Genomic DNA, 23,052 nt, shown 5'->3' with positions numbered 1-23,052 from the left:
AGAGCTATGATTATGACACGTCGGATAAGTTGAGGATGTAAAGGTGTGAGGAGCAGTGGAACAGAGTGAAGAGATATACAGGAGATGAGATTTTGGATTAAGTGAGCGGGACACGATAATTATGATTCGTGGTGGGTCCCCAATGCGTCGGCGCCGGATTCTTTTCCGTTCGCATCTATTCGAAAGAAAAATCTTTATATATAAAATACAGTTTTCATCCCTCCCATGATGCCACATAGGATGACAGCTCAGAAATTCGAGCTCTACAGGCTTGACACATGTCTTTATTAAATGAAACGCAGTGTTGTGGTCTCCGTCTTTCATCGTCTCATCTCAATTGGGCTTCATCTCACGCTCCGGTTTGCGGCCCATCTACAATGCGACGAGAGAGAAACCCTAATCGGTTGTGAAGAACTCATTCGTGATTATTGTTCTCCTTTAATCTGCGGAAGGGCGATTCAGTTTCTATAACGGTGTTCGTGGTGATTAATCATCTTTAATCCTCTTAAATCATGAGGCCATTACGAAGTTTGATTGAAGGATAACGTCGGCGAAATCAGGTATAAATATGTTACGATCTCTTCTCTTCAACTCACGATCTCTGAATCTTTCTTCTACTTATCTCGAGGTCTGATTCATTATTAGCTGCGATCTACATCGTTATTATTATCACTGTATTTTCCCCTGAACCATATCCTGTTGTTTAGTAATGATCGTGGTTTCATGTTTGGTAGAGTCAATACTCCGTTGAAATTCACACATGTTAATTGTATCTATTCTCGCACTGTTATGTTTGCACAGGTTGTTCTTGCTCGCAAGAGCATGATTATAACGGATACTGACATTGATCCCGTTGCTTGGTTTGCACAGTTACAGATGTGTTTTTTTTTTGTCTAAGGTTAGGACTTGAATCTCAGTTGAGTTATTGTTTGACAGAGTGAAAGGTCATGACGCTTATCAATTCTGTCTGCAACAACCTGGTGCGCCAGCTTTTATTGAACACCATATGCTATAGAAAGTAGTCTCTTGGTGTGTTCTGTTTGATTCACATATCTGGAAGAAATTGTTGTTAAAGATAAGCGAACTGTGTTAGACATACATCTTTGTGAAACAAACTGAGAGACTTTTCCAAAGGAATCAGTTAGGTGTCTGCAGCGAAGCTTTGGGTGCAACTAGGCCTCGAGCTGCCCGTGATGTCAAGATAAAGCGTGACTTACTAACCAGTGAGTTTTTGTTCTACTGTTTTGAACATCACATAATCCATATTTTATCTTTGAAAATCGTATATGCATACTGACTTGGTTTACAAAACTGCTGCAGCCCCAAGGATATTGTATGAAAGAATATAAGAGAAAAGTTAAACGTAAGTTCAATCTTATTGCTCTGCATCTCTCAACCCTTTTGTTTACAGTTAGTTTGAATTTAGACTCTTTGACAAGTGTATTGACACATGTTCTATTATCATATTTCTTTCTTTTAGTCTATGTGACAAAAAATTGTGAGGAAGCTTGCAAGATTGCAGCCACCTATATTCTCAATTGGCAGGGAAGCTGAGAAGAGAAGATGACGAGGTGAAATAATAGTATTTAATAATTTTACATCACATGATCATCTAGATAGCTTTTCTTTTCTTCACATTGGCTTTGACTATTTGATGTTTTTATCAACAATTTGACATCTTGGCTGCTCTTCATCAATCTCCAGCTGTTTGTGGGCTTCCAGCAGAAGAAGCCAGACTTTGATTAAGGAAATAAGTGATATATCAGCTGTTTGTGTGATCTTTTAAATTTGATGTATTTTCGAGAATTGCTATTTTTCTTTCTATCGTCATGATAAAGATGAGAATATCTTTTAAAAAAAATATATTAATATCGAAAACCTTAAATGGGACATTGGTTAAATGGTTGCACCAAATAATTGATTTGCAAATTATACCAGAATAAACTGAAACCAAACAAAGAAGACCCTTGACAGTGAAACATCGTTCGTCTCCAAATCTCCGCCACTGCTTTAGTACATGCAACTAAATGGGGATCCAATAATGAATCACAGAACACGTGAAGGCCTGATATAAAAACATCAAGGCACACCACGTCCAATGGATAGAAAACTACTTACGGGGTCGGCTCATCATTTTGATGAACCCTAAGGCAAAGAAAAAAAATTGTACCCCTAAATCTATGTTTATTCAAAATAAAAAAAATATTAGGAAAATTTTATAAATAACTATTTTGTAAATTTTATGATGAAAATAAATAAAAGAACTTTTAACTACTTTTGGGTCCTTTTCAATCTATTTTTCTAATAAAAACAGTTGAAAAATGTGTAGAATATAGAAATATACAAAAAAAAAGATAAAAGAAATTAATTATAATTATATGGGGAAACATGAGGTTGGAGCCCTGGCGGTCGCACCCATTGTCCCTCCTCCTATGCCAGCTTTGACTACTTACGTAATAACACCACATAGTAAGGCTTACAACATCTACACACAACAACTGAAGTATCATGTCAATGAAATTTATGAATACGGGCATAACGATATATTCAGGGAGGAGACATAGGTCAATCATGCATAGTTCGAACATGTTTGGATGGTGAATAAGCACAACTAAAATGAACCAATGCTAGAGACGCTGATTTCACAAGCTGCTCTTCTAAAATCACTTTTACTTTCTTTAAAGATATCGCTCCACAGAGGTTAAAGTAACAAGGATATCAGTTTACATTATAACTAATTTGAATGTCAAAGCTATGATTACATGTCATCTCTACACCATTGAAATCCGATGCGGCACATCTGTTACAAACACATTAAAAACTTTGTTGTCTTAAACAACATATTTTAAGGTTCAATGTCTGAAATAAAATCGAATTCTATTTCATAATTCCTTCTTCGCAATATGGCGTTGGACTCAAAATCACACTGATAAAAAGGTTGCCGCTTATCCAAAAAATATATATATCCAACAACCACAAAATAAAAATTAAAATGGTGATATTAATTTGTAAATATACTAAAAAACAAAACTAATCAATTTGTAAATATTAAATAATAAATTCTAGGAATATAAACATACATATTGCGATGAAAGTATACGATAATAAAAGTATATATATCACACGACAGGGGCGGAGGTACATAGGCTAGAGGGGGGGCAGTTGCCCACCATGGAAATATTTAAATTAGTTTAGGTTTATAATAAATTGAAATTATGCCCCTGATGTTATATTGTTTTTTGCCCCCTGTACTCTAAATAATTAACATTACTGAAAATATACTAATTCATATAAATATAAAACAAAAGCCCAATTAGTTTATCTACCCATATGTTAATAAACTGGGCTTTACTTAATTTATCAAATCTAATCCAGTTTAAATGAAAAAAAAAAGATTTTACTCATTAAGAAATAGGAAAAGGGATTTTTTGTCTAGGAAACGCAATCTAAACGTCACGTTGTCGTCGTCTTCTCGACTTCCCCTGTGATTTTTTTTTCTACCGACTCGAATCACGCACAGCACAAAGTCTTATGTCCATGTAAGTTTCTTTTCTATTTATTTAATTAGTTTATATATGTTTTAAATGTTTGTTTGATTCTCTTTTTTATTGCTCTCTGTTCCAAAATTGTCTGATATGCTTTAAGGTTGTAACTTGTGATGTGAACAGACTAGATGTGTACCCAGAAAAATTTTAGACTCAGCCAATATTGTTTTTTATGTTTTTGAGCTTAACGTGAAAAACTTATTAGCTAATATCAGGAATTGTGTTTAGTTTAGTAACATCCTAGAAGGTTTAATGGAGTTGACTTTATATTAATTTACTATTTCTACTGATTTGCAGATAAATGGAGCGATATTATAACAAAACGAGTGCTTCTGATTCTAAAAGAAATTTGGATAAATTGGATAACTCTGATGACTTGGATGCTTTGCCATGGGATCCAGCTGAAAGAAAAAAGATATCACAGTATTTTCCTAATCAAAGAGACGAAGTAAGACGAAAATATTTAACTAGAGGTCCATGTCAACCCCGGGTCATGTTTTTCAAAAGAAGAAGTTTGGAACAGCAATGAGGAGGTTTAATCCAGGGTAGTATATTTTATTATACAAAATAGTTCATGACAATGCTTTTCTATATTTTATTTAGTAATTTTTATTTCCGCCCCTGATACATATTGTTTCTAGATCTGCCACTGTCACACGATAATCATATCCCGCCCGTAGGGCGGGCCGATCCTAGTAAATATATATAAAAATCTTAGTGAAAAAAGGAATTTATGGCCCATTATAGATTACGAAGCAGCTGAAGCTAAATGGGCCTTTGTGAAGTTGATCGTATTTTTCTTTCCAATACAGACAATTCACAGCTAAAAGAAATAAAAATAAAATGGCCCATGCAGGTTTCGAACCTGCGACCTTCGCGTTATTAGCACGACGCTCTAACCAACTGAGCTAATGGGCCTTCGCCGATTACAAGGTTACTCTATTATTATCGACAGGTATTTTGGTATGTAATTAGCAAAAGAGAATAGAACGTGTTCCAAAGTCTGTAAATACTGTATGTATGTAATAAAGAGGAAGAGGAGTTTACAGGAGTAGCATTCATACAGTTAAACATTAAATTGAAACAACAAAGACGTGAGATTGTCTGGGGCACAGCAAAACCGAACAGGGTTCAAAGCAAGGTTTGCTCCCTCCTAAAGAGGCAGGTCATAAAGACACCAAACTCACAAAACAAAAGAGAGAAAAGACGGGGGAAACTTAAGATAGACGCTGAGTAGCGGTTCTTCTCTTCCTAAGACGTTCAGCAACAATGAAGGCCAGTTCAAGAGACTGAGACGCGTTGAGCCTTGGGTCACAGTGGGTGTGGTAGCGAGAGCTTAAGTCATCGTAGGTCACAGTACGGGACCCTCCAATGCACTCTGTCACATTCTGTCCTGTCATCTCTAGATGGATACCTCCCGCGTGGCTTCCTTCTTGCTCGTGCACATCTAGGAAGGCTCTCACTTCAGCCTGTTAAAGAAAAAACAATCATAACTTAAGTATATATATATATGTTATGATGATGGAAGGGTTTGGCTTATGAAGTGTTTACCAGGATAGAGTCAAAGGCTCTTGTTTTGAGACCGCAAGGTGCTTTGATGGTGTTTCCATGCATTGGATCGCAGACCCATGTCACAATCTGGCCTGACCTGCGGACTGCTCTGATTAGGTGAGGAAGCTTAACTCTCATGTTCTCCGCACCCATTCTAACAATCACAGTGATTCTTCCAGGTTTGTTGTTAGGATTCAGGATTTCCACAAGCTTTACAAGCTCATTGGGATCCATTTTGTTGCTCACCTGTATCAACAGCAGTTAATGGATATTCAGTCAAAGCATAAACTTCATGTCCTACTCTGTTTTGCTTTTTTTTTATCACAAACCACTTAACAGCTAACCTAATCCTTTAAGGTGAAGTGTTTATGTTAAAGTACCTTAATGCCAAGAGGGTTAGCAATCCCCCTGAGAAACTCGACATGAGCACCATCCAATTGTCTGGTACGCTCTCCACACCACACCATATGCGCAGAGCAATCATAGTAGAGACCAGAAGTTGAGTCCAACCTCGTGAGTGACTGCTCATAAGGCAAAAGCAAACACTCATGAGACGTGTAGAAATCAGTTGTGGTCATGAGTGGATGATCAGTGGTAAGTCCACAAGCAGACATGAACCCCAAGGCCTCATCAACCCTGTTCGCCAGCTCCTGGTACCTATACAACAATAAAACAGAGGTTGAAACAGAGCCTAGCCAGAGTTTGAAACAGAGGAATCTGTTCTTGTTTAAAACTAACCTGTCAGCTTGCTCGCTTTGCTCAACGAAATCAAGGTTCCACTGTGTAACTCTTTGAATAGCAGCGTAACCTCCAGTAGCAAAGGCTCTAAGAAGGTTCAACGTAGCTGCAGATTGCGTGTAAGCACGAATCATCCTGTTAGGATCAGGGATCCTGGACTTCTCATCAAAAGTGTCGCCGTTGATGTTGTCTCCCTTGTAGCTAGGCAACTTAACACCATCCTTCTCCTCGAATGGATCAGATCTAGGCTTCGCAAACTGACCAGCCATTCTCCCAACCTAATACAAATTAAAAAGATCTCACCTTTTTACCACTACTAATGTTCCGAATTTGATTAGTAATAGAAAAGTAGACAAAAGATCTAACCTTTATGACCGGAACTTGACCGCCGAAGGTAAGAACAATGCTCATCTGAAGCAACACTCTGAAGGTGTCTCTGATGTTATCGGCATTGAACTCCTTGAAACTCTCTGCACAATCCCCTCCCTGGAGGAGAAACGCCTTTCCGACGGCGGCATCCGCCAGCCTCTCTTCCAAGTTCCTGGCTTCTCCGGCGAAAACGATCGGAGGGAAAGCCTCGATGGTCTTGAGGACGGACTCGAGCTCGTCGGCGTTGGGGTAATCAGGGAGCTGGAGAGCTTTCTTCAGCTTCCAGCTCTCCGGCGTCCATTTCAACGCGGCGCGAGGAGAAGGAGAGACGGTGGATTCCTTGACCGAAACGGCGGCGTTTCGGGATGGATCCGACGCGTGGAGGGCCGCGACGAGTTTGACGGAGGAGTTAGGCTTGGTGACGGCGTGATGGAAAGGGATGGAGGATTGACGGTTGCTGTGACGGTGAGATAGACCGGTGTAGAGAGATCTGGTGGAGAGAGAGGAGGAGGCGGCGTTGGAAAGAGCCATTTGATTTCTTCTCTCTGTTTCTTAGAGAGAGAGAGAAAGAGAATGACGATGGAGGCTGTTGATGAGAGGAGAGAGAGAGAGAAGCAACAGGGGAATGAGAGGTATTTATAGTGGGATGGGTACGGAAAAGGGTTTGTTTGATGACTTTTCAGAGTTTTGCAGACAGATCTGTAATAAATCTAAAAAATATAAAATGTGAGATGCGAAGCCGTCGAAGGGTATTTACGTAACTATTGGTGCAGCTGAGATATTTTTCTAGCTTTGCGCACGTAACATAACATAATAGATTACACGTTTTACATGTAAATTTAAAAATTTTCACCTAATTTTTTTTGTTGAAGAATGTGAGATTTTGAACCAAAATGTAATATATTCTGTTATACTTTACGAATGAGAATATATGCAGTATATTCGTAGGTAGCTAGCTAATTAAGAATTCTCAAACTTACCAAAAATTTTGAGATAATTAAACAGTTGCCAAATATAAAGGAAGAGGAGAATGTGGTTAATGACATGAATAGCCCTTCACCAACCAAATCCACCACCACTCAGCAAGTTGCATATGATATATAATCTGTAAAGAGTATGTGTTGTAGTCGCCACCTAACACCGCCGAATCCTTTACAAGATACGGATACATGGACCACACACTCTTTTTGAAAATTTGGCACATCTTGTAACACCAACATTTTTCTATTCAAAAAAATTTCTTCAGTATAATATAAAATAAAATCTAGCTACCTACTTTGAAAATTGACTCATATGGCATAAAATATGCTAAAACTTAGGTAACTGATAGAGGACGGCTTACTATACACTTATACAGTTACAGACTTACAGTAGTTTGTAATATGTGAACATTAGCAGACTTTTACCATCATCGTGCTAGCATTTTATTTGTGTCAGTTTGATGAGCAAACTGACACTTGTCTTTATATGTCAAAACACTTGTCTAAGGTTTGAATTCATTTGTTTGTATATTTAGTTTTTCAGGAGATGATGTCAAGGAGAAAGAACCTGATCATTCCACAAATATAGCAGCTGCCGAAGTATACATATATATAAATAATATATCCAAGCAAACGAAACTTTATATAACATGACAGGAGTTAACCAAGTTTCACATTTCCGAAATAATGTTTGATTGCAGAAGCGTGTTTCAGTGAAGTGTTTCAGTGAAAGGCTGTCTGGTCATAGTGGACGGTGTCATTGGCCTGCAGGTTATTAAACACTGTCAATCAAAATAAAGTAGATTCAAATATATGAATAGCAGTACAATACAACACAAGACCTATTCTGAGCCCTGAATCAATCCACCATGAAAACCTGTTTTAAAAGTAGAAAGCAAAAAACAAAAATTACAGAGGAAAAAACCAAAGAAAGTCTTTCTTCAATTTTCCTCTCACCTAATAAAGTCTTTCTTCTTTCTTCTTTCTTCTTTCTTCTTCATCACTATAGAAGAAACATAAATAAAGATTCCCAGCAGAGAGAGGACGATGATTCTAATGTAACCCCACCACATTCTTCATCTCTTGCTATTAGCAGCTACCTTGTTCTTGCTCATATCAGCAAGCTCTTCAACAAGTTTCTTCTCTTCTTTACTCAACCTCTTCGGTATCTCAACCTGCACTCTCACTAACTGATCACCTCTCATCTTACTCTTGTTCAACACCGGTACTCCCTTCTTCGCCATCACAAGCGTCGTGCTCGGCTGCGTCCCAGCGGGTACTTTCAAATCAACCGTCCCATCAACCGTTGGAACCTTCAAAGTCGTCCCCAATATCGCATCCACATACGATATCTTGCACGTATAGAGTATATTCGTATCATCCCTCTTCAAGATAGGATCAGGAATCACCTCAATAACCGCAAAGAGATCACCAGCTGATCCACCTCTCTTCCCTGCGTTCCCTTCTCCCCTCACTCTCAACCTGCTACCTGAATCCACACCCGCGGGGACTTTGAGACTAATCCTTTTAGTCCTCCTCACACGTCCGTCTCCTGAGCAAGCGCCGCACGGTTTTGAAACCTCTCCTGTTCCGTTACAGGGAGAGCAAGTCATGACTTGTTGGAACACACCGAGTGGTGTCCTCGTGGACGCTACCACCTGTCCTTGGCCACCGCATGTTTTGCACTTGGTCGGTTTGGTTCCGGCTTTAGCGCCTGAGCCGTTGCAAGTCCCGCAGCTCTCCAACCGGGAGATCTCAATCTCTTTCTCGATACCAAACACAGCTTCTTTGAAATCCAAGATTAGAGAGTAGTACTCGTCTTCGCCGTCGATAGCTCTGCTCCTTGCACCACCTCTACTACCCATTCCACCTCCCATCCCACCCATTCCTTCGAATAGGGACTCGAATAGATCAAAAGGATTACTGTAATCCTACAAAGTCAAATAAAGAGAAGACAAATCAGTAAATTTGATGTCATATTCTCATCATCAGAGTGTCGTAAAGAAGAAGAAGGGTATATATAATATGTACCCCCATGCCTCCCATTCCGGCGCCTTTAATTCCTGCCTCTCCATATCTGTCATATAGAGATCTTTTCTCATCATCTGACAAGATCTGCAACCAAAACCAGACCATGTTTTAGGCTCTTTTAAAGTAACAGGACAGTCGAGAAAAAGAGGTAAAAGCATCAAAAGAAGAAGATGGAACTCACCTCATATGCATTACTTATTTCTTTGAATTTATCTTCTGCCCCAGCATCCCTGTAGTCAAAAGTTTAAACAAAATGGTGAACACTAATACCTTTAAAAAATGTTTTCAGGGCTCTTTAGCTTCTTAGTCTGTGTTGTCATATTTCAAAGGTTTGGTGATTTTATGTTCAGTTCATGTAGGGAAATTAAACCAGTCGGCAAGGTAACAACTCATACAGACACCTAATCCTAGATGCTGAATATTTAAGTTAAGTTGTACACTTACTTGTTAACGTCCGGATGGTAACTCCTAGCTAGCTTCCGATAAGCTGAAATATAGGTTGAGAGGAGAACACTTAATACTTTGAAAAAGCACAACTCAAAAGCTGAACGAATGAAGCTCAAATGGAATCAGTGATGAGAGCTAGGGGAACTAGTGAAAAAAGGAATGACATACCGCTTTTAATCTCAGCTTTGGTTGCAGTTTTGGAGACTCCAAGGACAGAATAGAAATCCTGGAAATTGAAAAACAATCAAAGCTTTAGCCAAAAACACATTGAAATGACTGCAAAATATATAACAAAAAGGAGAATCATCATCATCATCATTAAATATCTAAGAAGGAGAAGGTTAACATACAGTGTCGGCTCTAACGGTGAAGCGAGCTCCTCTACGAGAATGTGTATTACGGGACTGTCCCGTTACAAGTGACAAGAAGGGCAAGGAGCCATGTGAGAACATACTCGACTGTGAAGCTCCCAAACTATTTATTTGGCTGACGCAACTCCTAAAAGTTTCAATATAAAAACAATACTCCATTAGCCTCTCAGATACATGAAACTCTACAAAGCAGTAAAACTTAAAAAACTTTACAGCAATTACACACACTTATGAAATTGTAAGAAGCAAATCTCAACAAACTAGTAAAAGTTAAAGACTCCTACTTGTCTTGGTGAGATTCCAATCTAGTTGGATAGTAAGAAGCTTTGACGGCAAAGACCTGAGGACGACGAATCCCCCACTGAGCAGCAACACATGAGCTTCCAAATTGTATAAGAGCCATTTCACTCCCCTGCCACACATAAAACAAGTTCTTTATTTCTTTAACAAACACATAAAAAAGATTCAAGCTTTTTTCAAACACCTAATAAGATTTTATGCAATTTCATTCCATGAAATTCTGAACCGAGAACAGAATCCAGACAAAACAGAAAAAGGATATTCACTTTCACCATAGAAAGGACAAAAAGCTTTATGAAGAAATACGATTGAAATTATCTCTTAAACACGAGTTCTGGGTGCTACAGAGGAAAAAATATCAAACCATGTTTTTTTTTCATTTAAACAACATTTTTCTGGATGATTCCAAGCGATGAAGAGAAGAGAGAACAAAACAGCTGAGAATACAGAGGAAGAAGAAAGAAGCTGAATCTTACCGTTATCGAATGGGCGACGACGACGGGAGAAGCCAAGCGAAGAGAAGAGCAGAAACAAAAGAGTTGTGCGGTAGATAAGAAAAGCTCTCTCTACAAATGAAAGGACTCTCACACTCCAACCCTTTTTCTTTATTTTTTTTTTTTTTTTTTTTTTTTTTTTTTTGGCAACTCCCTTTTTCTTTATTTGTTTAGTTCAAAATTATTATTAAAATAAACCCAACCGGAGAGGTAGGTCACCGGTTTGATTACAAAACTATCAACTACATCGGTTTAGTTACGAGAACAAGCCAAATTAAATTAAAGAAAAAAAATGTGATAGATCCTGTGATTTATTCGCATTTGTTTTAAAGATTCACTACTAACTAATAGACTACACTATGTCCAGCTATCTTCCCAACACCACTTTCCTTCATCACCTCTCTTGCCCTCTCCGCCTCTTCCCACTTCCCCGCAGCGCTGTCCATCGTTCCCCGGATCACTACTAACCGCAAGCTCCCCCATTCTTATCCCCATCTCATACTCCTCATGAGTCATACATGAGCTCAGCATATAGCTCCATCTGGTGCGAACGGCATTGACGACATCACCGTGGCTTCAGCTTCCTCCAAATTACCAGACCGGGATAAAAGATCCACCAGACACGAGTTAATGCTTCAAGTCATGCATGAGATCGACTAGACCTGCGTGATAGAAGCGCGAGAAATGTAGGCCCGGTTGGTTCAACATCAGACTCTTCCCACCTGATCAAACAGCTCTATGTATGGCCCATGTTACGTCTCCGTGCATTCCGTAACCTGAGATCATCACTTTCCAGCAAATATCTTTCAAATTGAAGAGGCAACTGCTGCATTACATCACGAGCATTCAGATTATCCATTGATTTATATCACCTGTTTCGTTCACACATCTTTCAGTCCACAAAGATTGTATTGTATAATTGGGATATATATAATTCAAAAAAAATCGGGAGATTTTATATACATCTTTCCTTAAGAGCCGTTTGTGAATTCAAAAAAAAAAAAAAAGGCATACATACATTCGATTCATGGTGGCATTGCTGCTGTCCTCAAACCAAAGTCTTATCTCATCCATATTATATGCTCATGTTTCAGCTTCTCCTTCAACTGGAAAGAGCCCGATGGTCAAGAATATTACAAAGCGTGAAGTTGGGTTTAATTGAAATGGACACCTGAATACTTACCGCTTCTGGAGTCCTAATATCAGTCCCTTCCCCCCCCCACGTGACCAAACGTTTCTTTTCCCTCCTCCTCCTCCGTAGCACCTTTGTCCACAAGCGTAACCCTTTGCTCTTCTTCCACATCAAACAGCTATTATCTGTCATCATCATCCACCAGCTCCTCCTGACCATCACCAATCTCACAAGCTTCTTCCTCATCACATGATTGCACATAAACAAACAAACATACACATCATCATCATCATATGATTGAAAACAAGCAGTTTTTAATATAAAAAAACGTTGAAAACAAGGGGAAAAACTGTATATTGCCAAAGATTGATAGGAATAACAAAGTGATCTCATAAGTGTAAAAGTCAAATGAAACCTAACATCTCTAAGGATCATTCAAATAGACAGAATGCTAGTTCCTAATTGTTTCTACATCATGAATATACACGTAAGCTTCTTCCTTTTTCAATCTTAAGAAAATATAGAATATTACCAAGAACTGATAGAAATAACAAAATGATCTCAAAAGTGTTTTCACATAATGAAGATACACATAAGCTTCTTCCCTTTTCAATCTAAGCAATTGCCAAGAACTGATAGAAATAACAAAATGATCTCACAAGTGAAAATTCAAATGGAACCTAACTTCTCTAACGATCAATCAAATGACAGGACTCTAGTTTCTAAATGCTACCACCTTATGAATACATAAGCTTCTTCCATTTTCAATCTTAAGTAAATATTGAATATCTTCCAAGAACTGATAGAAATAACAAAGTGATCTCATAAATGTAAAATTCAAATGGAACATAACCTCCATCAATCAAATGATAGGACACTAGTTTCTAATTGTTTCCACACTAACAATATACACATAAGCTTCTTCCTTTCTTCAACCCAAGTAAATATAGAATCTCCCCCCCAAAAAAAGAAAAATTTTGAAAAAATGAGACAAATTTAAATACCTTGAGCAGTGGGGATTCTCATTTGTTCTTCTACCATATGTTATCTCTTGAATCTTCTCGGCAAACTTGTTCCTCTTTCACCTTTAACTCTTTGACAAAACACCAACCAAAAATCAGGACTCAACTCAAAATTTCTACAAATAAATCAGTAAATTTTTCAATATTTTTGATAATAGAAACTCATACCTCTTAGTTCTGAAATTCAGTGAAGTGATCTTAACCAGCTTCATCTTTGCTACCTCTTTGCTTCCGTCCACAGGACCGAAGCATTGGGGTCAAAGACCAATTCATTTGGACAAAACGAAAGAGAACTCCGTATATCTCTTTCTCTCCCTCAGAGAATTTAGATTGCTTCTGTTTCAATTCCACACAGTAGTCCCGGCAAGTGAGTTTCTACAAGATTCAAAGCGCCTCCTATCAGTTCCGGCTCCAATAATTCTTCTCCTTCTTCGAATTTGATCTGAGAATTAGTGTTTGTGTTGGTAATGGAGTGTAGTGTAGACTGTATAGTTTAGAAAGAAATGAAAAAGAAGATATATATATACATCGGAAAAAATAAGTTACCGTTACTAATGGCACTAATGGCTAGTCTTTTCGACAGTAATCTAAAAGTCTTTCGGTTTTTCACTCAAAATTTTTATTTTATTTTTATAATCTTATATCCATTGGATGATAAATGCAGTTTAAGAGAATGTCACAGAACTTTCAATTTGTTAAGCACGTAGTTTACTCGATAAAAGTGAATCCTTTAATACTAGCCCTCGGTAGATAAGAAATGACCCGCTCTTCAAATGAAAGACTCTCACACTCCCAACCCTTTTTTTTTTTCTTTAACTCAAAAATTATAATTATTAAAATAAACCCAAACCGAAGAGGTAGGTCACCGGTTTGATTGCAAAACTATCAACTAATATCGGTTTAATTACGAGAACCAAATCATTTCGCATTTTGTTTTTCAAAGATTCACTCTAAAGTACTAATAGACTACACTATGTCCAGCTTTCTTCCCAACACCACTTTCCTTCATCACCTCTCTTGCCCTTTCCGCCTCTTCCCACTTACCAGCAGCGCTGTACATGTTCGCAAGCATTATATAATACCCATCGTTCTGCGGATCACTACCAACCGCAAGCTCTGCCATTCTTATCCCCATCTCATACTCCTCATGAGTCATGCACGAGCTCAACATTGTTCCCCATATAGCCCCATCTGGTGAGAACGGCATTGACATCACCGTGGCTTCAGCTTCCTCCAAACTACCGGACCGGGATAGAAGATCCACCAGACACGAGTAATGCTTCAAGCTCGGTTTCACGTTGTACTGTTCCATCTTGTGGAAAAGGCCTTTGCCTTGTTCGACTAGACCGGCGTGCGTGCAAGCCGATAGAAGCGCGAGAAATGTAGGCCCGGTTGGTTCGATAACAGACGCTTCCATATGTTCAAACAGCTCTATGGCTGATTCCACGTCTCCGTGCATTCCGTAACCTGAGATCATTACGTTCCAGCAAACCGCATCCTTTTGATCTGCAGCGTTGAACAGTTTTCTTGACTTCTCAAGCTGTCCACATTTCGCGTACATGTCTATCAGAGCAGTTGTGAGAGAAAGATTCATCTCGTGCTCTGTTTCAGTGATGTACCGATGAATCTTTTGCCCTCTCTCCAGAGATCCGGTATTGGCACAAGCCATTAGCACAGTCACCAAAGTTACTGAGCTGGGTTTGAAATTCTCAGAGATCATTCTGTCGAACAACGCAATGGCCTTGTCGGATCGCTCGCAGTGAACATAAGACGCAATCATTGCGTTCCAAGTTACAACGGTGGTCTTATCTGCTTCACAGAACATCCTCCAAGCGACAGTCAAATCTCCCATCTTTCCATACAAATCAATGAGGGAATTGACCACTGAAGTAGTGAGATCAAAGCTAGTTTTGACAGCATAGCAATGCAGCGACTTCCCTAGTAGCCCGGCTCCTATGTGGGAACATGAAGATATGACAGAAACCAAGCTAGCAGAGTCAATCTCAACGCCAAGGTTCAGAATCTTTCTAAATAACTCGATACACTTCACCTCACATTTCATTTTACCGTAGCCTTTAACCATTGTATTCCAAGCTTCTTTGTTTCCTTCTTCCTCACAAATCCTACAGAAAAGCTTCTCAGCCACAGAGAGAAACTCAAATTTGCAGTACATGGACAACAACGAACTGCAAACTGTACCGTCTAAAGAAAAACAACGCCTTACCACAAACCCGTGCAAGGCTTTACCTTGAGCGACAAGCATCATCTTACCTAACTCATTAATCAAACAACTAACGACAACCCCATCTGGCTGTATACCCTTCCTCTGCATTTCCCAAAACATACCGAAACTTCCCTCCACGTTCCCCGATCTCGCCAGTGAAGCTATAACCGATGTCCATGAAAACACATCTCCTTGATCATCACCAAGCTCACGGAAAGAAAGATACGCCTCAGCTGAAGTCCCACATTTTGTATACAAGGAAAAAATCGAAGACTTGGAAGAAGCTAAACCGTTTTTAACCGCAAAACCATGAAGACACCTTCCTTCCTCCAAAGCTCCCAAATTTACACAAGCTTGGAATCCACATTCCAATGTTCTGGCATTCATCTTCTCGTCATCAGATTCAGAACCAACGCTATGCATCTTGCAGAGATACTCAAGACCTCTCTCGCTCTCCCCGTTCTGAACATGCCCAGATATAACCGCAGTCCAAGCAAAAACGTCTCTCTCAGGCATTTCGTCGAACACGTGACACGCATCTTCTAAACGCCCACACTTTGAGTAAAAATAAACAAAGGAAGCTCCCACCGCGCAGTCTCGTTCGAAGCCTCCGTGTTTCGAAACCAACCCGTGAACGAATCTTCCAACATCGTACCACGAGAGCTCCGCACAAGCGGAGACAACCATCGGAGCAGTGAAATGATCAAGGGATTGACCAGACAGTAACATCGAGAAGAAGAAAGACAGCCCTTTTGGATAATCTCCGTTGGAGAAATGTGCTTTGATGATGGAGTTCCATAGAAACACATCTCTTCGACGAACCGAGTGGAAGACTTTGGAAGAGAGATTGGGTTTCCCGAAAGAAGCGTAAGATGCGATTAGTTTCGAAGCGACGAAGATGTTGTCTGAGTTTCCTCCTGTGATGATGAGAGCGTTGTGTTTACGCAGAGATTCTAGAGTCGAGATTTGATCACGGAGAATCACTCTGATATGGCCATCGATGTAGCTTGACGAAGAGATTGTTCGTACAGTAACAAGTCTGGTGGGTTTGAAGAGGAGACAGGCTCGTTTCAGCATTAGCATTGCATGGGCCTTTATCGATTTTGAATCTATCGTGTGACTTCAATTTATACATCCTCCCAACCTTTTTAATTTTTGTTTTTAATGACATAACAATGTCTTTGATAGCTAGATTATTTTGTTACTACACTATCATGTAAACTACATATACCAAATTTCAAATTTGAATTAGTCAAATACGAGCAGTTTTGTTTCCAAACATAATTCAAATAAAAGATATATGGATTTACACCATGCTCCAAATTATTTGATCACTATACTACCTCTTATCTATTAAAATGGAAATCGTGACATGAGCGCGCAATGGCTTTCTCTGCACTGATAGGGGCTTGCTTCTTCAAGCTCTGCCCAACCTATACAAGGTGGGTTAACTAACGAAACTAAAAACTACATTTGAAAGGTCATGGGGCTAGAACCCATAGGCACCGGACTAAGGTACGAAATGAAGAACGAGTTTCACATCCAGAAGGAGAAAAGATCCTAATTTTTCTTTTATTTTTTCATGTGTGATCTTTTTAAAAAAAATGAACATTATTTATAAAATTTATTAAATGTATTTTATTAAGACTAATAATATATAGAATATTTGATATCTTTTATTTTAAATATAAATATATTTATTTAAAAATTCTAACAAATCTGTTTTAAAAGAATTTAACAAGATCTTAATTTTTTTAAAAAAAATATTTTAATATTTTTACTAATTTAAATTAGTTTTTAAATAATATTATACATTAATATGTTTAGTTATCGTTTATAAAATGAATAATAGAAATCTATCATATTTTATCTATTATATAAATCATAATCAGTCATATTAGAAAAAATTGTATTGAGTTAAATATGATAAAACTGTATTAAATTGATAAAATTATATATTTATTTTTGTAACTTGTAAGTATAAAATATTTATGTTAGAAAACAAAATATAATATGTTGGTAACTAAGACGGATTAACATAAGTAAACTATAAAGTACATGTACAATTAAAACTTAGCATGTATTTCACTAAAATTAATAATATTAAATTTTTATAACTATTTTAATCATGATAACTTTTCATTTTAAATATATATATATATATATATATATATATATATATATATTCAAAAAATGTTTTCAAGTTCATCGGAAACCACATGTTTTTTAGTATATGAATAACTTGGTGAATGAAGAAGCAATCTATAACACACATGTATTTGTTGCCACAGAGATATATTAATTGGTTTCTTATTATAAAAGGAAACAAGAAATAGAAAAGAACAAAGTTTTATTGAAATTAAAAGAAAAGAAAAGGCACACAATTCAAGTGTACCCGAAAATAACAAAAAACCAAGCACAAGTCTGTTCACATATTGACCGATTATCTTCTGGTAACCGGACATAGACCAAACTTTGTGGTTAATTACATAAGTACGTAGAAGTTATTTAATAAAAATATATACGACATCTCTCACTTCACCGTCGGGTAAAGATGCTCCGGTAGTCTCAACTCACCGACCATAACCAATGGTTTAGCCAAAAACATATCATGACTAGACTCCATCAGCTCAACACGCGTCTCATTCTCCGGCAGCTTCCAAGTGAAACCTTGTAGAAGTCTCGCAAGCAACATCGTGGTCAGCGCCGTACCTAAGGCCGGAGCAGCACAACCTCTTTTCCCGGTACTAAACGATATAAACCGGAGATCGTTCTCCGTCAAAGTAACTTCCGAGCATTCGTTGAGATGTCTCTCCGGTTTAAAGCTCAGTGGGTCGGCCCAAACTTTCGGGTTACGGCCCAGCCCATATCGGCTAAGAAGGACTTGACTTCCTTTGGGGATGTGGTATCCGGCGACGGTTGCGTCGGAAAGCGCCACGTGTGGGAGGTTAAAGGCGGCGACGGGATGGAGACGGAAAGCTTCACGGAGAATAGCTTTGACGTAGTTTAGTTTTGAGATGTCGGATTCTTGGACAAGTCTTTCTTTTCCTACAACTCTGTCGATTTCTTCCATTGCTTTGCGGAGAATCTCAGGTTTGTTCACCATCTCCGCCATGGCCCATTCTACGGCGTTTGATGGATTATCTGGCGCCGCCATAACAAGCTCCTGTTGATCATAAATACATTTAGGCTATTTTAGTTATTTTCTTCATCTCATGCATGTAGGCTATTTTAGTTAGCTAGCTCATGAATATTAAAAAAAAATCTTCTGTTATATATTTTTATAATAAATGTAACGTAATTATTACCTTAATGGTGGGCTTGATCTCATCGGCGGTAAGCAAGGGGTTGCCTTGTTCATCCTTGATGGAAATGAAAATGTCAAGAAAATCCTCGATTTGAGTTATCTTTCCTTCTCTCCACATCTTGATCCTTGCGTCAATGATCGGATCGTGATACTTGTCCATAATAGCACTTGAGTCTCTCATGATCTTCTCGTGGCCGTTAAGATCAAGTCCCGTGAGCATAGGTAGATAATCAGAGATACAGAAGGAGAAAGTAAACCCTAATGCTTCGAACATAGCTTCCATATGCTCGATATCCTCTGCGGTTGGTCCACCGTCGGGTGCAGTGTTTTCAGAGAACGTTCTTGTCCCGAACATGAGCTTCTTAATAGCGTTTCCGCAGTAATGCCTTGTCACGAACCGGAAATCGACCGAGCCAGAGTTCTTAACCATGTTGTATACCCAAGCGGTTAAATGATCGTTCTCTTCAGTTCTCTTCTGATGTAGCCACCTGTGTCTCGCGGGACAAACGAGTTCGGTCATCACGACTTTCCTCATTTTCTTGAATTGTTCACCGAAGGGAGTGATCACGCAAGTTTTGTATCCGTTAGAGAGGACATTCTGTGCGTAAGTCATAGGTCTTGAGGCGAATAGAGCGTCTTGTTGCTTGAGTATCTCACGTGCTATCTTGGGGCAGGTAACGGTGATCACGTGAGTGCTTCCTAGCCTCACGCAGGCTATCTCGGTGTTTAGCTGCTTCATGATGCTGTGGAGCCACCGGAAAACGGGACGGCTCTTTAGCATCGTTGGAACCATTCCGATGATCGGCCATCCGGTGGGCCCTGGCGGGAGAGACGGTTTCTTTTTATCCGTGATGAATACTTTCTTGAGAAGCATCACTAAGGTTATAGCCAAAAAGGCCTGAAGCGTTGTGAGGAGATACATATTGCTAAACGGAGACGTTTGAGTTGTAGTGGAAGTGAGATCCGAAGAGTTTGAGGTAAAAGTGTTCATGTTTTCGAGTTGAGAGGAGACAGAGAGAGAGATATCAAACTATGCTGTGTGTTATTGTTTTCTCTGCATGGATTAGAGCCCTCACCTTCCAATTTATATGGTTTAACTGGTCGCTGTGTTCTGTGGAATGACTGTAATACCCTCATATGTTTGAACAAAGAATAAGGAAGGAGTGAGGAAAATGTTGGTGGTCGATGTGTGCGTAGCCAGCGTGGGTCGGGTCCATCTTGATTACTACCACCATTGTTGAAAACTTATACGATTCCTACGTTTCAAATATCTATATTTTAATAGAAATGTTTAGTAATAAATTTTTGAGATAGAAAGTTTAAATATTCTAACTGTTTTTGTTGGTGACCTGCCAAAATTCCTCGTGTTATATATGCACTTTAAAACAGCCGAACTACCAATACAGTCTTAAACAAGTATTATTCCTCTATGATACTTATGATCTATCTGAGGAATTCATTATATATACATATATATAACCGCTAAGTGTGTATATATCTATAACACTTTGATTATGCAATGATGACAGTTTTTGTATCTAAGAGAATCAACCAGTTTGACACTTTATGTCTAATTTATCATAGTGCTAGAATCATTTGAGATAAATAATGCCTTCATTTGAGATAAATAATGCCTTCCGTATAAAAATTCATTATCAGTTTTAACCTCAAGTAAATTGTTGGACCAAAACCCATATATGAAACATAAGAATGCACAATCTGTTGTTTACATGCAAATAAACAGAATTAATCTGTGACTACAAATTCTGAGTTTGTAGTTAGTAGATCATCCTAGAAGCAGATGGCGCATTCATTAATAATCCCTTTTTGTTTTTGTTCTACCAAACATATGTCATTCTTTTCTCTTCATGTAGGCAACGACAAAATAAATGTTTCGATAACGTATATAGAAATAGTGTAAATTTTATTTGATTTAATTAGTCCCCCCTTCTATACATTGTGGATGAATAGTTATTTGCATAATATAATAAAAGCCAATATTGTTTTAGGTAGAGTTCACCTGCCAAAAACCCTCGTGAAAATTGGAGTCAATAATGTGGAAAGATCCCAAGTTGATTACTAACTTAGTCAATATCACTTCGTGATTTGTATGGTCAACGCGTGTGCCTGATAGTTGATAAAAAGAGAGATCAACAACAAGTTACTAACCTCGTTTATTTTACACTTGATATATCGATTTTGTTGGTTCATACTTCATAGCTAATTAAACGGGCGACTCTTGTGTGGGATTCGTTGTAAACACAAAAAAAAAATACTATTAGCATTTCAAATTCAATCACATTTATTTCTAGTAATAATATTGTTAGCAGAAATCAATGATTGAGCTTTGGAGGACATTTTATAAGTTTACAACGAATCCCACACAATGAAATGCTAATAGTATTTACAGTACAATAAAATGGTATAATTTTTTATATATTATATTTCATGTAAATATCCTCTTGTCCTTTGATGATGACGTATAAATCGCATGATCGAAGTCGTTCAAGACTAATCGTCACTCTTTAGTCTTTCTCTTTTTATCTTATGATAAATTGACCTCAACGTTTTTGTCATCTCATTACTTTAACAAATGAAATCAGTTTGGCTATTCACGATATGTTCTTGCGTGCATGAATCCCAGTGTATGTTTGTAGAGAGATCGGACTCTCGAGCAAAGTTTAAAATCACAAGGTGGTAATAAGAACAGTTAACATAAGAGTTAGAGAAGAGTATTTTACTCATGAGTCATGACTATAATCAGTGCATGCATAAGTCACCCAGGCAAACCATGATCTAATGCGTGCCTAAATACTGACATGCCTGTGTAGCTGATAGATATCCAAATCCAAATACGTAAAATACCCCGATAAAAACTGTAAAATAAATCATATGTTCTTTTTTCAAAATGTTCACTTCTTACATATATACGTACATATCGTATTTGAATGACTTACTGTTTTCTTAGCCATGTTAATCATGATTATATTTCCTTACAATAAACAAATTTAATATAAATGCAATTCGTTTTTTACAAATAGTCATACGAAAATTTTCTTAAATAAAAAGTGTAAGATATTTATTTCAATCTGTGGTAATTTTGGAAAAGTAAAACGTATTTGATTGTTATCTAGAGTTATTCATCTCTTTTAAGTACCCTATTCGTACAAAAATTCAACAGAAAACCGTAGAAAAAATTGTGTGAAGATTTTTTTCATTGAAAAGGCTAACTAGGGTGTAAAGTTTAAACCATATGTCAGTTACAAAAAAAAGTTTAAACCCATATTGAAAGGGGTTGGTTTATTAGAGATGCAACAGTACAAATGCAATAACAAGTCAAGTTTTCAGTAAAAAAAAAAAAAAAAAAACTCAAGTGGCTCTTAACAAAAATAACAAAAACTTAGTAACTTTACACAACGTACCAAAAGTTTTGAAGATATTAAACACGTGGTCTTTGATACTAGTACCTACCTGATTCTTTAATAGCCAGATTCTTTTTCATTATCAACAACAAAATTAATCCAAAATATCTTTTAAGAATCTATTTTTTACGCGCCACACCTTTCAACAATATTTTTCTCAAAAAACAAAAAAAATGGGTCGTGCATTTGATTGTGTAAGTAACTCCTCATAATTTTCACGTACATACAGAGTGGGAATACCATGTGGATACAACAAGCCGAGGTAAAAAATGATAAACATGTGGTTTATGCCTCGGCGAAGTTGTCGATGTAGTTGGTGTCAAACAGAGTTCCATGATGCATGAAGAGTGGGAGAGACCATGTAGATGCAAAATGCTGAGTTAGAGTAAATTAGATTTGAGGAACAAATATATACCGTGGAAATAAAATAAATAAATAAATTTGGTGATTAAGTTTATACTTTGGAGAAATAAAAAAGTATATTTCCATAAAAGAAAAATGTACTTATTAATATTGAATGTTGTCTATACGCATGTTTTTTTTTTTTGAAGATTCTTGGAGTAAGGTTTTAGGAATATGGTAATCACAATAAAAGAGCAAAGAGTCAGATGGAAAAATCAACAAAACACTGAGGTTATTATTATAGAGGAAGGGTGAAAGTCTTTTTTGGTGTTCTTGAATCGTTATGAATCAGAGGCTGACGTAATAGACATGAGATAAACATAAGTTGGGTAAATCAAGAATATTTTGGTAACAATTGTTAGGATGTTAACCAGTTGTGTAAAATGTAACAAGATTATTCATAGAGAGTCCTAATAAAAGCAAACAGTGTTTGTTAATTTTATTGTCACTTAATTTATCTTCTATTATATTTAATTGTGTGCATTTTCCACTTACAACAAATTCAACCAATAAAAATGTAATATTTTATAATTGGTTATAAATTTCCAAATGACAATAAATTTTATCTTGAATAATGAGAATATTTTTTTTCATGAAACAAAATAAAATTTTCTAAACACCATTTGATACGGAGAAAGGGAGTAAATTTATAAGATTCAATACAACAATAAATTTATCGGAATATTGTATTGAATCTTTTTTTTTTGAAGGTTTGTT

General features: G+C 37.5%; 4 protein-coding genes, 2 long non-coding RNA genes and 1 other non-coding gene across 12 annotated transcripts; 2 read left to right on the top strand and 5 right to left on the bottom strand.

Moving 5' to 3' along the window:
- The first annotated feature begins 267 nt into the window (after positions 1-267).
- On the top strand, positions 268-1,984 carry LOC108836458 (uncharacterized). Of its 5 annotated transcripts, none has more exons than XR_008942803.1 (5): positions 268-560; positions 802-1,223; positions 1,321-1,363; positions 1,481-1,571; positions 1,705-1,984. It is a non-coding gene; the product is annotated as an uncharacterized LOC108836458 (long non-coding RNA). The 5 variants fall into 5 exon arrangements; XR_008942800.1 differs by having other exon boundaries at positions 271-560; positions 899-1,223; positions 1,705-1,983; XR_008942802.1 differs by having other exon boundaries at positions 273-560; positions 904-1,223; positions 1,705-1,982.
- A 1,431-nt stretch (positions 1,985-3,415) lies between these two features.
- Positions 3,416-4,170, top strand: LOC130508320 (uncharacterized). The gene is made up of 2 exons (XR_008942804.1): positions 3,416-3,539; positions 3,843-4,170. It is a non-coding gene; the product is annotated as an uncharacterized LOC130508320 (long non-coding RNA).
- A 219-nt stretch (positions 4,171-4,389) lies between these two features.
- Positions 4,390-4,463, bottom strand: TRNAI-AAU (transfer RNA isoleucine (anticodon AAU)). Its single transcript has one exon. It is a non-coding gene; the product is annotated as a tRNA-Ile (tRNA).
- Positions 4,464-4,597: 134 nt separating this feature from the next.
- LOC108837331 (phospho-2-dehydro-3-deoxyheptonate aldolase 1, chloroplastic) lies at positions 4,598-6,818 on the bottom strand. The gene is made up of 5 exons (XM_018610391.2): positions 6,201-6,818; positions 5,835-6,112; positions 5,477-5,753; positions 5,097-5,342; positions 4,598-5,014 (listed from the first exon to the last, which is right to left on the bottom strand). Exons 1-5 carry the CDS (start codon positions 6,732-6,734, stop codon positions 4,763-4,765), a joined length of 1,587 nt encoding a protein of 528 aa, XP_018465893.1. The 5' UTR covers positions 6,735-6,818; the 3' UTR covers positions 4,598-4,762.
- Positions 6,819-7,972: 1,154 nt separating this feature from the next.
- On the bottom strand, positions 7,973-10,937 carry LOC130508315 (chaperone protein dnaJ A6, chloroplastic). Of its 2 annotated transcripts, none has more exons than XM_057003754.1 (8): positions 10,809-10,937; positions 10,317-10,444; positions 10,012-10,159; positions 9,830-9,887; positions 9,659-9,701; positions 9,396-9,444; positions 9,215-9,298; positions 7,973-9,114 (listed from the first exon to the last, which is right to left on the bottom strand). In XM_057003754.1, the coding sequence occupies exons 2-8, from the start codon at positions 10,433-10,435 to the stop codon at positions 8,260-8,262; spliced, it is 1,356 nt and encodes a 451-aa protein (XP_056859734.1). In that variant the 5' UTR covers positions 10,436-10,444; positions 10,809-10,937; the 3' UTR covers positions 7,973-8,259. The 2 variants fall into 2 exon arrangements, with proteins under 2 accessions (XP_056859734.1, XP_056859735.1); XM_057003755.1 differs by having other exon boundaries at positions 10,012-10,156.
- Positions 10,938-13,863: 2,926 nt separating this feature from the next.
- Positions 13,864-16,316, bottom strand: LOC108826820 (pentatricopeptide repeat-containing protein At4g39952, mitochondrial). Its single transcript, XM_018600170.2, has one exon. The coding sequence runs from the start codon at positions 16,285-16,287 to the stop codon at positions 13,939-13,941; it is 2,349 nt and encodes a 782-aa protein (XP_018455672.2). The 5' UTR covers positions 16,288-16,316; the 3' UTR covers positions 13,864-13,938.
- Positions 16,317-17,537: 1,221 nt separating this feature from the next.
- Positions 17,538-19,583, bottom strand: LOC108818790 (cytochrome P450 79B1). The gene is made up of 2 exons (XM_018591728.2): positions 18,513-19,583; positions 17,538-18,370 (listed from the first exon to the last, which is right to left on the bottom strand). Exons 1-2 carry the CDS (start codon positions 19,500-19,502, stop codon positions 17,738-17,740), a joined length of 1,623 nt encoding a protein of 540 aa, XP_018447230.1. The 5' UTR covers positions 19,503-19,583; the 3' UTR covers positions 17,538-17,737.
- Positions 19,584-23,052: the final 3,469 nt, after the last annotated feature.

This window comes from Raphanus sativus, chromosome 2, assembly GCF_000801105.2.
Source record: "Raphanus sativus cultivar WK10039 chromosome 2, ASM80110v3, whole genome shotgun sequence".
NCBI lineage: Eukaryota > Viridiplantae > Streptophyta > Magnoliopsida > Brassicales > Brassicaceae > Raphanus > Raphanus sativus.
The sequence above is the reverse complement of the archived record's forward strand: the minus strand, read 5'-3'. Positions and strand labels throughout refer to the sequence as shown.